Source organism: Bombina bombina, chromosome 1 (genome assembly GCF_027579735.1).
Source record: "Bombina bombina isolate aBomBom1 chromosome 1, aBomBom1.pri, whole genome shotgun sequence".
Classification (NCBI taxonomy): Eukaryota; Metazoa; Chordata; class Amphibia; order Anura; family Bombinatoridae; genus Bombina; species Bombina bombina.
Genome location: NC_069499.1, coordinates 233,130,999 through 233,146,807, shown reverse-complemented (window position 1 = coordinate 233,146,807; position 15,809 = coordinate 233,130,999). Strand labels below are relative to the sequence as shown.

At 41.7% G+C, this 15,809-nt stretch overlaps 1 protein-coding gene across 1 annotated transcript in view; it reads right to left on the bottom strand.

The window, feature by feature from the left end:
- INO80 (INO80 complex ATPase subunit) overlaps nucleotides 1–15,809 on the bottom strand; it is a 396,744-nt gene that overhangs the window by 357,208 nt on the left and 23,727 nt on the right. Inside the window, 1 exon segment of the mRNA XM_053711738.1 lies at nucleotides 1,174–1,364. Coding sequence (XP_053567713.1) covers nucleotides 1,174–1,316 — 143 coding nt within the window. The 5' untranslated portion in view covers nucleotides 1,317–1,364.

Below are 15,809 nucleotides of genomic sequence, written 5' to 3'. Positions count from 1 at the left end.
TGAGTCGCCCTATTTGTTCTTATAGTTGACCTGTTTATCTCCAAAACAAAATATATTGAGAGAGCTGAATAAAGTGTACATCTAGTGAATCGCTTAGTTTCTGTAGATGTAATTGTATGATAGATCCCATGCCTCCAGCGTTGTCTGTACAACATGAAACAGCAGTTGATGTAGGCCCGCTTACCGGGGGAGGGTGATCAGTGGATAAGCTGCCGCCAGAGATCGTAGCAGTCCAGAGAAGGGCTCATAGGTCATGTACACAGAATATATTGAGATATTGAGTGCACTGGTATGTAAAATGTTCAAATCTGTAGCAAAAGTTTATAGATGCTGCTAGGGTCTTGAGAAACAAGGCAATTATCTCAGACTTCACTGCAAGCTCCTTTTTTCTGCGGCCATCTTGGTCGCTGCCTAGACACGCTCCTCACTTCCCATTTTTAATATGTAATTTTAATAAAGTTACGTTTTAATTTTATTGTGTTTCCCAAAATAGGGGATCATAAAAGTCATATCTTTATAGTGGAACAATGGTATGGAGTGCTAAGCAGTGACCAACTACCACTATACATATCAATTTTCTCTTGGTATACAGCAAACAACCTCAAATAAAATAAAATAAATAAATTGATAATACTTCAAATTCAGATACCATTTGGAAGTGCCATTGTCTCTTTCTTTTAGCATACTGGCAGACTGTCTGCCAATATCTAAAATGGTGGTGACCAATAAAGGGGGGAGGGAAGAGAGCTGTTTGGGAGTGATTAGGGGTGGGGGGTGGCAGGTGGAAGGGCAATCTCCACACTACAGATAAAATTAATATTACAAGCTAACTGGTTAACCCTAACCCTTTCACTGCCAGGAATTTCAAGTGTGGTGTGCAGCTGCAATTAGCTGCATCTAATTGCCAAAAAACAATGGCAAAGTCACGCATGTCTGCTATTTCTGAACAAAGGGGATCCCAGAAAATGCTTTTACAATAATTTCTCTTATCGCTGAAATGTGTAAGCTTTGTATATATGTATATGTATATATATATAAATATATATATATATATATATATATATATTTGGGGGGGGGGACAACAATAGATGTGCATTTAATGTTAAAGTCCTTTAAATGCATGTGCGCACAATAACTTTTAGACTCTAAAGACATTTGAAAGCACAGCAGTACCTAGAGATGTTTCTGTTGAATATAGCAGACGTCTGGCGAAGAAAATGGTCCAGTCGTAGGGCTCGCTCCAAATACTGAAGATAGAGGGGCTTTGCCAGGTCCGTAGAGCAGCCATCCTCTGCGACTCCCAGCTCTGAGGCCATAGACCCAGCCTCTCCTCATACAGGGCACGAGCCACGTGGAGCACACGGCTGTAGAAACATGCACATTATAATAAACATAACAAAAGGAACTAGAAGAAAAAAAAACAGACAAGATAAGGCATGACAATATCTTTTTGAGCCAGTGAGCCATCAAAATACTGGCTACTAACTTTTTGTTTTCTTATATATATAAAACCATATAAAAAGCATCCCATGTCTACTACAATTTGATAGGTCCTATACTGGACCTATCAATTTGCACCGTTTAAGAATAACAACCTTTTTTTTCCAGTCATGTGACTGCTATTGAAAAGCATTGAGAAGCAGTGCATTGATTAAAATAGCCAGTAGGTGGAGCTGTCCGCCTGTTGTGTTGCAGCAAAGATATGCAAGCCAAGCAAGCTGAAATTAATCAGTTTAACCAGACCTGAGCTATCGAGCAGCTTGGAAAGGAACAAGATCTTCCGGTCTATAAATCAGTCCAGATTGGAATGCATAGAAAGAACTGTTTGCAGAAAAATGCAAGTAAAGTCTGTGTTGTGTGATTATTTTATTAGGTTTATAATGCTGTTTAGCAAATGTTTTTGTTCATTTAACTTAGTTTAATTATATATTCTGTGTTGTGTGATTATTTTATTAGGTTTATAATGCTGTTTAGCATTTAAAGTCTTAATGTTAAAGCTTTAAAAATAATGTATTATGTGTTACTTATGCCAATTTTGAGAGGGGCCTGGAACCTAACTCCCTCACTTCCCATTGACTTACATTATAAACTGGGTTTCAATTTACAACGGTTTCGATTTACAACCATTCCTTCTGGAACCTAACCCTGGCGTAAACTGAGGGCTACCTGTACTTAGTATTGTTTAGAATACAACCACCACAGGCCTGAAAGGGATTTAAACAGAAACCCTTTGCATGGGTTAAACACATAGCGTTCTCTACAAAAGGGTTTAAAGGGAAAGTAAACGCCTTGAGATTTAAATTAAACATTTTTAGTTTTATGTCATAAAACAACTTTGCAATATACTTTCATTATTTATTGTGCCCCCTTTTTTGTGTAATATATCTCTGAAAATTGTCTAATTCCCGGTGCTGTAAATTCACACTGTAGACTTCACAAGGTAACCTTGCAACGTATCTTTCTCTAACTGGCTTTGGCTGAAAACAATGCACTTTATTCTAACACAATGACCATGGCTAGCCTTGTTGTTTACAGACTCAAGCCAGAATGGCTTATCCAAACAAGGCAAGTGGGGTTTTTTTTTGTTTTAATGTTTAGACGTAGCTGATATGTAACGCAATAGCAACACAACCAAAAATACTTACAATGTGTTTTCTGTTACTTTTTCTATTTTAAAAGCTCATGCTACTTGCCTTAAAGGGACATAATACCCATATGGAAAACCACTGTAACTATAAAGATATTCAGGTGATATATAGAAAATATCACCTGAACATCTCTAGGTAACAAAGGAAAATATTTTACCTCAAAATTTCTTTAGTTAACAAAAGTAAGTGCTGTTTGAACAGATTTGCTGTAACTTCTGTGAGATGCATGTTGTAAATAAATAAAACAATAGCTAATCAGCTTCAGTGCCAATGTCACACTTTGCTTTACTGAGATCTCATGACATTTCACTGAAATCTTGCAAGGTTAGTCAACTCCAAATTGTTATTGTTTAAATAGATAGATAATCCCTTTATTACCCATTCCCCAGTTTTGTACAGCCAACATGGTTATAGTAATATACTTTTTACCTCTGTGATTACCTTGTATCTAAAACTCTTCTAACAGCCACCTTATCGCATGACGTTTTATTTATTATCGATTGACTTGCATTTTAGCCAATTAGTGCTGTTGTGCACAACCCACATTCGTGAGTGCAATGTTACCTATATGGTCCACATGAACTAGCAGTCTCCTTTTGTGAAAAACTAATAAAAAAGCATGTGATAAAAGGCTGTCTGTTGTGGCTTAGAAACAGGCAGAAATTTAGAAATTTAAATGTTATAAAGTATATTAATATAACAATGTTGATTGTGCAATGCTAGGGAATGGGCAGTAAAAACAGAATTTATGTTTACCTGATAAATTTCTTTCTCCAACGGTGTGTCCGGTCCACGGCGTCATCCTTACTTGTGGGATATTCTCTTCCCCAACAGGAAATGGCAAAGAGCCCAGCAAAGCTGGTCACATGATCCCTCCCAGGCTCCGCCTACCCCAGTCATTCGACCGACGTTAAGGAGGAATAATAGCATAGGAGAAACCATATGGTACCGTGGTGACTGTAGTTAAAGAAAATAAATTATCAGACCTGATTAAAAAACCAGGGCGGGCCGTGGACCGGACACACCGTTGGAGAAAGAAATTTATCAGGTAAACATAAATTCTGTTTTCTCCAACATAGGTGTGTCCGGTCCACGGCGTCATCCTTACTTGTGGGAACCAATACCAAAGCTTTAGGACACGGATGAAGGGAGGGAGCAAATCAGGTCACCTAAATGGAAGGCACCACGGCTTGCAAAACCTTTCTCCCAAAAATAGCCTCAGAAGAAGCAAAAGTATCAAACTTGTAAAATTTGGTAAAAGTGTGCAGTGAAGACCAAGTCGCTGCCCTACATATCTGATCAACAGAAGCCTCGTTCTTGAAGGCCCATGTGGAAGCCACAGCCCTAGTGGAATGAGCCGTGATTCTTTCGGGAGGCTGCCGTCCGGCAGTCTCGTAAGCCAATCTGATGATGCTTTTAATCCAAAAAGAGAGAGAGGTAGAAGTTGCTTTTTGACCTCTCCTTTTACCTGAATAAACAACAAACAGGGAAGATGTTTGTCTAAAATCCTTTGTAGCATCTAAATAGAATTTTAGAGCGCGAACAACATCCAAATTGTGCAACAAGCGTTCCTTCTTTGAAACTGGTTTCGGACACAGAGAAGGTACGATAATCTCCTGGTTAATGTTTTTGTTAGAAACAACTTTTGGAAGAAAACCAGGTTTAGTACGTAAAACCACCTTATCTGCATGGAACACCAGATAAGGAGGAGAACACTGCAGAGCAGATAATTCTGAAACTCTTCTAGCAGAAGAAATTGCAACTAAAAACAAAACTTTCCAAGATAATAACTTAATATCAACGGAATGTAAGGGTTCAAACGGAACCCCCTGAAGAACTGAAAGAACTAAATTGAGACTCCAAGGAGGAGTCAAAGGTTTGTAAACAGGCTTGATTCTAACCAGAGCCTGAACAAAGGCTTGAACATCTGGCACAGCTGCCAGTTTTTTGTGAAGTAACACCGACAAGGCAGAAATCTGTCCCTTCAGGGAACTTGCCGATAATCCTTTTTCCAATCCTTCTTGAAGGAAGGATAGAATCCTAGGAATCTTAACCTTGTCCCAAGGGAATCCTTTAGATTCACACCAACAGATATATTTTTTCCAAATTTTGTGGTAAATCTTTCTAGTTACAGGCTTTCTGGCCTGAACAAGAGTATCGATAACAGAATCTGAGAAACCTCGCTTCGATAAAATCAAGCGTTCAATCTCCAAGCAGTCAGCTGGAGTGAAACCAGATTCGGATGTTCGAACGGACCCTGAACAAGAAGGTCTCGTCTCAAAGGTAGCTTCCAAGGTGGAGCCGATGACATATTCACCAGATCTGCATACCAAGTCCTGCGTGGCCACGCAGGAGCTATCAAGATCACCGACGCCCTCTCCTGATTGATCCTGGCTACCAGCCTGGGGATGAGAGGAAACGGCGGGAACACATAAGCTAGTTTGAAGGTCCAAGGTGCTACTAGTGCATCCACTAGAGCCGCCTTGGGATCCCTGGATCTGGACCCGTAGCAAGGAACTTTGAAGTTCTGACGAGAGGCCATCAGATCCATGTCTGGAATGCCCCAAAGTTGCGTGACTTGGGCAAAGATTTCCGGATGGAGTTCCCACTCCCCCGGATGCAATGTCTGACGACTCAGAAAATCCGCTTCCCAATTTTCCACTCCCGGGATGTGGATAGCAGACAGGTGGCAGGAGTGAGACTCCGCCCATAGAATAATCTTGGTCACTTCTTCCATCGCTAGGGAACTCCTTGTTCCCCCCTGATGGTTGATGTACGCAACAGTCGTCATGTTGTCTGATTGAAACCGTATGAACTTGGTCCTCGCTAGCTGAGGCCAAGCCTTGAGAGCATTGAATATCGCTCTCAGTTCCAGAATATTTATCGGTAGAAGAGATTCTTCCCGAGACCAAAGACCCTGAGCTTTCAGGGATCCCCAGACCGCGCCCCAGCCCATCAGACTGGCGTCGGTCGTGACAATGACCCACTCTGGTCTGTGGAATGTCATCCCTCGTGACAGGTTGTCCAGGGACAGCCACCAACGGAGTGAGTCTCTGGTCCTCTGATTTACTTGTATCTTTGGAGACAAGTCTGTATAGTCCCCATTCCACTGACTGAGCATGCACAGTTGTAATGGTCTTAGATGAATGCGCGCAAAAGGAACTATGTCCATTGCCGCTACCATCAACCCGATCACTTCCATGCACTGAGCTACGGAAGGAAGAGGAACGGAATGAAGTATTCGACAAGAGTCCAGAAGCTTTGTCTTTCTGGCCTCTGTTAGAAAAATCCTCATTTCTGAGGAGTCTATAATTGTTCCCAAGAAGGGAACCCTTGTTGACGGGGATAGAGAACTCTTTTCCACGTTCACTTTCCAGCCGTGCGATCTGAGAAAGGCCAGGACGATGTCCGTGTGAGCCTTTGCTCGAGGGAGGGACGACGCTTGAATCAGAATGTCGTCCAGGTAAGGTACTACTGCAATGCCCCTTGGTCTTAGCACAGCTAGAAGGGACCCTAGTACCTTTGTGAAAATCCTTGGAGCAGTGGCTAATCCGAAAGGAAGCGCCACGAACTGGTAATGTTTGTCCAGGAATGTAAACCTTAGGAACCGATGATGTTCCTTGTGGATAGGAATATGTAGATACGCATCCTTTAAATCCACCGTGGTCATGAATTGACCTTCCTGGATGGAAGGAAGGATAGTTCGAATGGTTTCCATCTTGAAAGATGGGACCTTGAGAAATTTGTTTAAGATCTTGAGATCTAGGATTGGTCTGAATGTTCCCTCTTTTTTGGGAACTATGAACAGATTGGAGTAGAACCCCATCCCTTGTTCTCTCAATGGAACAGGATGGATCACTCCCATTTTTAACAGGTCTTCTACACAATGTAAGAACGCCTGTCTTTTTATGTGGTCTGAAGACAACTGAGACCTGTGGAACCTTCCCCTTGGGGGAAGTCCCTTGAATTCCAGAAGATAACCCTGGGAGACTATTTCTAGCGCCCAAGGATCCAGAACATCTCTTGCCCAAGCCTGAGCGAAGAGAGAGAGTCTGCCCCCCACCAGATCCGGTCCCGGATCGGGGGCCGATATTTCATGCTGTCTTGGTAGCAGTGGCAGGTTTCTTTGCCTGCTTTCCCTTGTTCCAGCCTTGCATTGGTCTCCAAGCTGGCTTGGCCTGAGAAGTATTACCCTCTTGCTTAGAGGACGTAGCACCTTGGGCTGGTCCGTTTTTACGAAAGGGACGAAAATTAGGTCTATTTTTTGCCTTGAAAGGCCGATCCTGAGGAAGGGCATGACCCTTACCCCCAGTGATATCAGAGATAATCTCTTTCAAGTCAGGACCAAACAGCGTTTTCCCCTTGAAAGGAATGTTTAGTAGCTTGTTCTTGGAAGACGCGTCAGCCGACCAAGATTTTAACCAAAGCGCTCTGCGCGCCACAATAGCAAACCCAGAATTCTTAGCCGCTAACTTAGCCAATTGCAAAGAGGCGTCTAGAGTGAAAGAATTAGCCAATTTGAGAGCATTGACTCTGTCCATAATCTCCTCATAAGGAGGAGAGTCACTATCAAGCACCTTAATCAGTTCATCAAACCAGAAATATGCGGCTGTAGTGACAGGGACAATGCATGAAATGGGTTGTAGAAGGTAACCCTGCTGAACAAACATCTTTTTAAGCAAACCTTCTAATTTTTTATCCATAGGATCTTTGAAAGCACAACTATCCTCTATGGGAATAGTGGTGCGTTTGTTTAAAGTAGAAACCGCTCCCTCGACCTTGGGGACTGACTGCCATAAGTCCTTTCTGGGGTCGACCATAGGAAACAATTTTTTAAATATGGGGGGAGGGACGAAAGGAATACCGGGCCTTTCCCATTCTTTATTAACAATGTCCGCCACCCGCTTGGGTATAGGAAAAGCTTCTGGGAGCCCCGGCACCTCTAGGAACTTGTCCATTTTACATAGTTTCTCTGGGATGACCAAATTTTCACAATCATCCAAAGTGGATAATACCTCCTTAAGCAAAATGCGGAGATGTTCCAATTTAAATTTAAAAGTAATCACATCAGATTCAGCCTGCTGAGAAATGTTCCCTAAATCAGTAATTTCTCCCTCAGACAAAACCTCCCTGGCTCCCTCAAATTGGGTTAGGGGCCCTTCAGAGATATTAATATCAGCGTCGTCATGCTCTTCAGTAACTAAAACAGAGCATCCACGCTTACGCTGACAAGGGTTCATTTTGGCTAAAATGTTTTTGACAGAATTATCCATTACAGCCGTTAATTGTTGCATAGTAAGGAGTATTGGCGCGCTAGATGTACTAGGGGCCTCCTGAGTGGGCAAGACTCGTGTAGACGAAGGAGGGAATGATGCAGTACCATGCTTACTCCCCTCACTTGAGGAATCATCTTGGGCATCATTGTCATTATCACATAAATCACATTTATTTAAATGAATAGGAATTCTGGCTTCCCCACATTCAGAACACAGTCTATCTGGTAGTTCAGACATGTTAAACAGGCATAAACTTGATAACAAAGTACAAAAAACGTTTTGAAATAAAACCGTTACTGTCACTTTAAATTTTAAACTGAACACACTTTATTACTGCAATTGCGAAAAAACATGAAGGAATTGTTCAAAATTCACCAAACTTTCACCACAGTGTCTTAAAGCCTTGAAAATATTGCACACCAATTTTGGAAGCTTTAACCCTTAAAATAACGGAACCGGAGCCGTTTTAAGCTTTAACCCCTTTACAGTCCCTGGTATCTGCTTTGCTGAGACCCAACCAAACCCAAGGGGAATACGATACCAAATGATGCCTTCAGAAGTCTTTTAAAAGTATCAGAGCTCCTCTCACATGCGACTGCATGCCATGCCTCTCAAAAACAAGTGCGCAACACCGGCGCGAAAATGAGACTCTGCCTATGCTTTGGGAAAGCCCCTAAAGAATAAGGTGTCTAAAACAGTGCCTGCCGATATTATTATATCAAAATACCCAGAATAAATGATTCCTCAAGGCTAAATAAGTGTTAATATCAATCGATTTAGCCCAAAAAATGTCTACAGTCTAAATAAGCCCTTGTGAAGCCCTTATTTACAATCGTAATAAACATGGCTTACCGGATCCCATAGGGAAAATGACAGCTTCCAGCATTACATCGTCTTGTTAGAATGTGTCATACCTCAAGCAGCAAAGGACTGCAAACTGTTCCCCCAACTGAAGTTAATGCTCTCAACAGTCCTGTGTGGAACAGCCATGGATTTTAGTTACGGTTGCTAAAATCATTTTCCTCATACAAACAGAATTCTTCATCTCTTTTCTGTTTCTGAGTAAATAGTACGTACCAGCACTATTTGAAAATAACAAACTCTTGATTGAATAATGAAAAACTACAGTTAAACACTAAAAAACTCTAAGCCATCTCCGTGGAGATGTTGCCTGTACAACGGCAAAGAGAATGACTGGGGTAGGCGGAGCCTGGGAGGGATCATGTGACCAGCTTTGCTGGGCTCTTTGCCATTTCCTGTTGGGGAAGAGAATATCCCACAAGTAAGGATGACGCCGTGGACCGGACACACCTATGTTGGAGAAAGGCATTATCTATCTTTTTTTAAACAAAAACAATTTTGGTGTTGATTGTCCCTTAAAACTGAGGAGGAAAATTACATAAATGTGCATACACATGCCAGATGCATGCTCCCTTGCAAGTCCTGGGAACAGCATCCTGATTGGCTGCTTTAAGTACCGTTACAGTAGGATGTGGCTACTGAGGAAAGTTTGAGGTAAAATATCTATCTTTTTTAAATAGAGGTACTCAGAGTATATTCTGCTTTTTACAGTTATGCTGCATCACTTTCAAGTGCTTCAACATTTGAGTATCAAGTCCCTTTAATTGTCCTTAATGATCCCATTTTATGAATCTCTTGTCCACAATGAGAGTATATTTACAGTTTGCCATTGACTCTCCTCATAAACTCTTTTATTGCATGTTTTTTTCATCAGACAGCACAACCAATAAGAATCCATACCACCAGCATCTTTATCACAAGCATAAGTGTGCATTCTGCTTCTCCACTAAAGATGTAGTGGTATGTCAAACACAGGTCACAAAACAAAGCAAGCTGTAATTTGCTAAATATTTTCTTATTGTGACACACTTTGGCCCTGATATTCAAAATCTCTCTGCTCAGGCGAGATATTCTAAAATGATCCTCCAGCACTGCGAGATCCCTAGTGAAATTTTAATAAAGGCAGATTTTGCTTTACTTTGCTGTATGTATAGGAGAAACAAGCCCAGTGCAATACAGCATTGCATGACATGGCAGATCTGCTGCATTTACACTTTGTGCTTTCTATTTTACATCACTTTACACTTCAGATTACATTTTATTACATTTAAACTTTGCACTATTTTGTATTTTATTTTGTGTACAGCAGCGTATTTAGGATTGTGATTTTACAAATTCTGATGATAGAGCAGACTTCACAGAAGCAGAACTCATTGAATTGAGTAAGAAAAGGGGAGGAACCTGAAAATCCCAGACAGATGAGAGATGCCTTCCATAGAAAATAATGAGATTTTCAGGGATACCAAATTTCACATGGGAGAGAGAAGGTAACTGGAGAACCCATGGGGCTGATATAAAGGCTCCATTTGCATCAATTCCAAATTAAACTGAAATGTTTTCACTAAAATGTAAAAGGGACAGTCAACACCAGAATTTTTGTTGTTTAAAAAGAAAGATAATCCCTTTATTACCCATTCCCCAGTTTTGCATAACCAATACAGTTATAGAAATACACGTTTTACCTCTGTGATTACCTACCTTGTATCTAAGCTTCTGCAAACTGCCTCCTTATTTCAGTTCTTTTGACAGACTTGCATTTTAGCCAATCAGTGCTCACTCCAGGGTAACTTCGCATGCATGTGCTCAATGTTATCTATATGAAACCCATGAACAAATGCCCTCTAGTGGTCAAAATGCATTCAGATTAGAGGCATTCTTCAAGGTCTAAGAAATTAGCATATGAACCTCCTAGGTTTAGCTTTCAACTAAGAATACTAAGAGAACAAAGCAAAATTGGTGATAAAAGTACATTGGAAAGTTGTTTTAAATTACATTCCCCATTTAAATCATGAAAGTTTTTTTGGACTTGGCTGTCCCTTTAAGTTGCTTTTGTTTATATTTTAGAATATATTACTTTTCTGTTAGTTAAAAAAAAGTATATTGTGAAATTTGAGCAAACTTCACCTGCATACAGCTGGCGAGACAAATCAGTAAGACCTGTTTGTTTAAAATGCTTATAAAATTTCACAAGACTGGTGTGAGAGCTTCAGACATACAACTCCCCTGTTCAGCCCAGGGGACTGCCCTCTCCCACCCACTTTCTGAAAGTGTCTGTTTTAGTTTACAATGCAGAAAATTCAAGGTGCAATGCAATTTGTATATATATATATATATATATATATATATATATATATATATATATATATATATATATATATATATATATACATACATACATACATAGAAACAGAATATGCATATGATCCTAATATGTTAAAATAACACAGAAGTGTAACAACACTCTCATATCACGCAGTGTTGTATCGCACTGGGCTCGTCTCTCCTTCATGAGAGAGATCTCGCAGTGCTGGAGAGTTCCGCCCTTTTTCTATTGAATATTCCGTGAGTTCAGTCCATGTGAAGTCTAAACTGCAATTTCTCTCCAAGCTGGAGAACCATTGACTATCAGGGCCTTTGTGAGTGCCTTGTGGAACTGAAACTCTGAGAAACCCTAAGGCTTTAGCAAGCAAGATATTTTTAACACAGAGTGCACACGTAAATAAATTTGGTGTATTTTAAGACTACTGATTAAAGAGAAAATAATCTTTGTAAGCATGTTATGAAAAATAATTGAATGGGTCCTGTCTAATAAAATAGGATTAACTCAGCACTCCACATTTCTTTGCATTCAAGGGGTTAAATCACTTCATCATCATGTGTGTGTCTTACTGGAAAGCAAGATGGTGAATAACTAGTAACTTACTGGCACCAATGGGTTTTGTGCTTTTTTTCTGGGAAAATTAAAGCTTAAAGCGATAGTGTACTGTAAAACTGGTTTTCCCTTAACATGTTATCAATCACATTTTATACCAATTGCAGAGTATTAAATATATGTGAAATTGTTCCTTTAGGAATATTTAGTGGATATAAAAACAAAATTTATGCTTACCTGATAAATTCCTTTCTCCTGTAGTGTGGTCAGTCCACGGGTCATCATTACTTCTGGGATATTAACTCCTCCCCAACAGGAAGTGCAAGAGGATTCACCCAGCAGAGCTGCTATATAGCTCCTCCCCTCTACGTCACCTCCAGTCATTCGACCAAGGACCAACGAGAAAGGAGAAGCCAAAGGGTGTAGTGGTGACTGGAGTATAATTCAAAAATATTTTACCTGCCATAAAAAACAGGGCGGGCCGTGGACTGACCACCTTACAGGAGAAAGGAATTTATCAGGTAAGCATAAATTTTGTTTTCTCCTGTTAAGTGTGGTCAGTCCACGGGTCATCATTACTTCTGGGATACCAATACCAAAGCTAAAGTACACGGATGACGGGAGGGACAGGCAGGCTCTTTATACGGAAGGAACCACTGCCTGAAGAACCTTTCTCCCAAAAACAGCCTCCGAAGAAGCAAAAGTGTCAAATTTGTAAAATTTGGAAAAAGTATGAAGAGAAGACCAAGTTGCAGCCTTGCAAATCTGTTCAACAGAAGCCTCATTCTTAAAGGCCCAAGTGGAAGCCACAGCTCTAGTAGAATGTGCTGTAATTCTTTCAGGAGGCTGCTGTCCAGCAGTCTCATAGGCTAACCGTATTATGCTACGAAGCCAAAAAGAGAGAGAGGTAGCCGAAGCTTTTTGACCTCTCCTCTGACCAGAATAAACGACAAACAGGGAAGACGTTTGTCGAAAATCCTTAGTTGCCTGTAGATAAAATTTCAGGGCACGGACTACATCTAGATTGTGTAGCAGACGTTCCTTCTTCGAAGAAGGATTAGGACACAAAGATGGAACCACAATCTCTTGATTGATATTCCTGTTAGTGACCACCTTAGGTAGGAACCCAGGTTTAGTACGCAGAACTACCTTGTCTGAATGAAAAATCAGATAAGGAGAATCACAATGTAAGGCAGATAACTCAGAGAGACTCTTCGAGCCGAGGAAATCGCCATTAAAAACAGAACTTTCCAAGATAACAGCTTGATATCAATGGAATGAAGGGGTTCAAACGGAACACCCTGTAAAACATTAAGAACTAAGTTCAAACTCCATGGTGGAGCAACAGTTTTAAACACAGGCTTGATCCTAGCTAAAGCCTGACAAAAAGCTTGAACGTCCGGAACTTCTGACAGACGTTTGTGTAAAAGAATGGACAGAGCTGAAATCTGTCCCTTTAAAGAACTAGCGGATAAACCCTTTTCTAAACCTTCTTGTAGAAAAGACAATATCCTCGGAATCCTAACCTTACTCCATGAGTAACTCTTGGATTCGCACCAATATAAGTATTTGCGCCATATCTTATGGTAAATCTTTCTGGTAACAGGCTTCCTAGCCTGTATTAAGGTATCAATAACTGACTCAGAAAAACCACGTTTTGATAAAATCAAGCGTTCAATTTCCAAGCAGTCAGCTTCAGAGAAATTAGATTTTGATGTTTGAAGGGACCCTGGATCAGAAGGTCCTGTTTCAGAGGTAGAGACCAAGGTGGACAGGATGACATGTCCACTAGATCTGCATACCAAGTCCTGCGTGGCCATGCAGGCGCTATTAGAATCACGGATGCTCTCTCCTGTTTGATTCTGGCAATCAATCGAGGAAGCATCGGGAAGGGTGGAAACACATAAGCCATCCCGAAGGTCCAAGGTGCTGTCAAAGCATCTATCAGAACCGCTCCCGGATCCCTGGATCTGGACCCGTAACGAGGAAGCTTGGCGTTCTGTCGAGACGCCATGAGATCTATCTCTGGTTTGCCCCAACGTCGAAGTATTTGGGCAAAGACCTCCGGATGAAGTTCCCACTCCCCCGGATGAAAAGTCTGACGACTTAGGAAATCCGCCTCCCAGTTCTCCACTCCCGGGATGTGGATTGCTGATAGGTGGCAAGAGTGAGACTCTGCCCAGCGAATTATCTTTGATACTTCCATCATTGCTAGGGAGCTTCTTGTCCCTCCCTGATGGTTGATGTAAGCTACAGTCGTGATGTTATCCGACTGAAACCTGATGAACCCCCGAGTTGTTAACTGGGGCCAAGCCAGAAGGGCATTGAGAACTGCTCTCAATTCCAGAATGTTTATTGGTAGGAGACTCTCCTCCTGATTCCATTGTCCCTGAGCCTTCAGAGAATTCCAGACAGCGCCCCAACCTAGTAGGCTGGCGTCTGTTGTTACAATTGTCCAGTCCGGCCTGCTGAATGGCATCCCCCTGGACAGATGTGGCCGAGAAAGCCACCATAGAAGAGAATTTCTGGTCTCTTGATCCAGATTCAGAGTAGGGGACAAGTCTGAGTAATCCCCATTCCACTGACTTAGCATGCACAATTGCAGCGGTCTGAGATGTAGGCGTGCAAAGGGTACTATGTCCATTGCCGCTACCATTAAGCCGATCACCTCCATGCATTGAGCTACTGACAGGTGTTGAATGGAATGAAGGACACGGCATGCATTTTGAAGCTTTGTTAACCTGTCTTCTGTCAGGTAAATCTTCATTTCTACAGAATCTATAAGAGTCCCCAAGAAGGGAACTCTTGTGAGTGGAAAGAGAGAACTCTTCTTTTCGTTCACCTTCCATCCATGCGACCTTAGAAATGCCAGTACTAACTCTGTATGAGACTTGGCAGTTTGAAAGCTTGAAGCTTGGATCAGAATGTCGTCTAGGTACGGAGCTACCGAAATTCCTCGCGGTCTTAGTACCGCCAGAAGAGCACCCAGAACCTTTGTGAAGATCCTTGGAGCCGTAGCCAATCCGAATGGAAGAGCTACAAACTGGTAATGCCTGTCTAGAAAGGCAAACCTTAGATACCGGTAATGATCTTTGTGAATCGGTATGTGAAGGTAAGCATCCTTTAAATCCACTGTGGTCATGTACTGACCCTTTTGGATCATGGGTAAAATTGTCCGAATAGTTTCCATTTTGAACGATGGAACTCTTAGGAATTTGTTTAGGATCTTTAAATCCAAGATTGGCCTGAAAGTTCCCTCTTTTTTGGGAACCACAAACAGATTTGAGTAAAACCCTTGTCCTTGTTCCGACCGCAGAACCGGATGGATCACTCCCATTAATAAAAGATCTTGTACGCAGAGTAGAAACGCCTCTTTCTTTATTTGGTTAGTTGACAACCTTGACAGATGAAATCTCCCTCTTGGGGGAGAGGATTTGAAGTCCAGAAGGTATCCCTGAGATATGATCTCTAACGCCCAGGGATCCTGGACATCTCTTGCCCAAGCCTGGGCGAAGAGAGAAAGTCTGCCCACCACTAGATCCGTTCCCGGATCGGGGGCCCTCAATTCATGCTGTCTTAGGGGCAGCAGCAGGTTTCCTGGCCTGCTTGCCCTTGTTCCAGGACTGGTTAGGTCTCCAGCCTTGTCTGTAGCGAGCAACAGCTCCTTCCTGTTTTGGTGCAGAGGAAGTTGATGCTGCTCCTGCTTTGAAATTACGAAAGGAACGAAAATTAGACTGTCTAGCCTTAGGTTTGGCTCTGTCTTGAGGCAGGGCATGGCCTTTACCTCCTGTAATGTCAGCGATAATTTCTTTCAACCCGGGCCCGAATAAGGTCTGCCCTTTGAAAGGAATATTAAGCGATTTAGAAGTAACATCAGCTGACCAGGATTTTAGCCACAGTGCTCTGCGCGCCTGAATGGCGAATCCGGAATTCTTAGCCGTAAGTTTAGTTAAATGTACTACGGCATCCGAAATAAATGAGTTAGCTAACTTAAGGGCTTTAAGCTTGTGTGTAATCTCATCTAATGGAGCTGATTCAAGTGTCTCTTCCAGAGACTCAAACCAAAATGCTGCTGCAGCCGTGACAGGCGCAATGCATGCAAGAGGTTGCAATATAAAACCTTGTTGAACAAACATTTTCTTAAGGTAACCC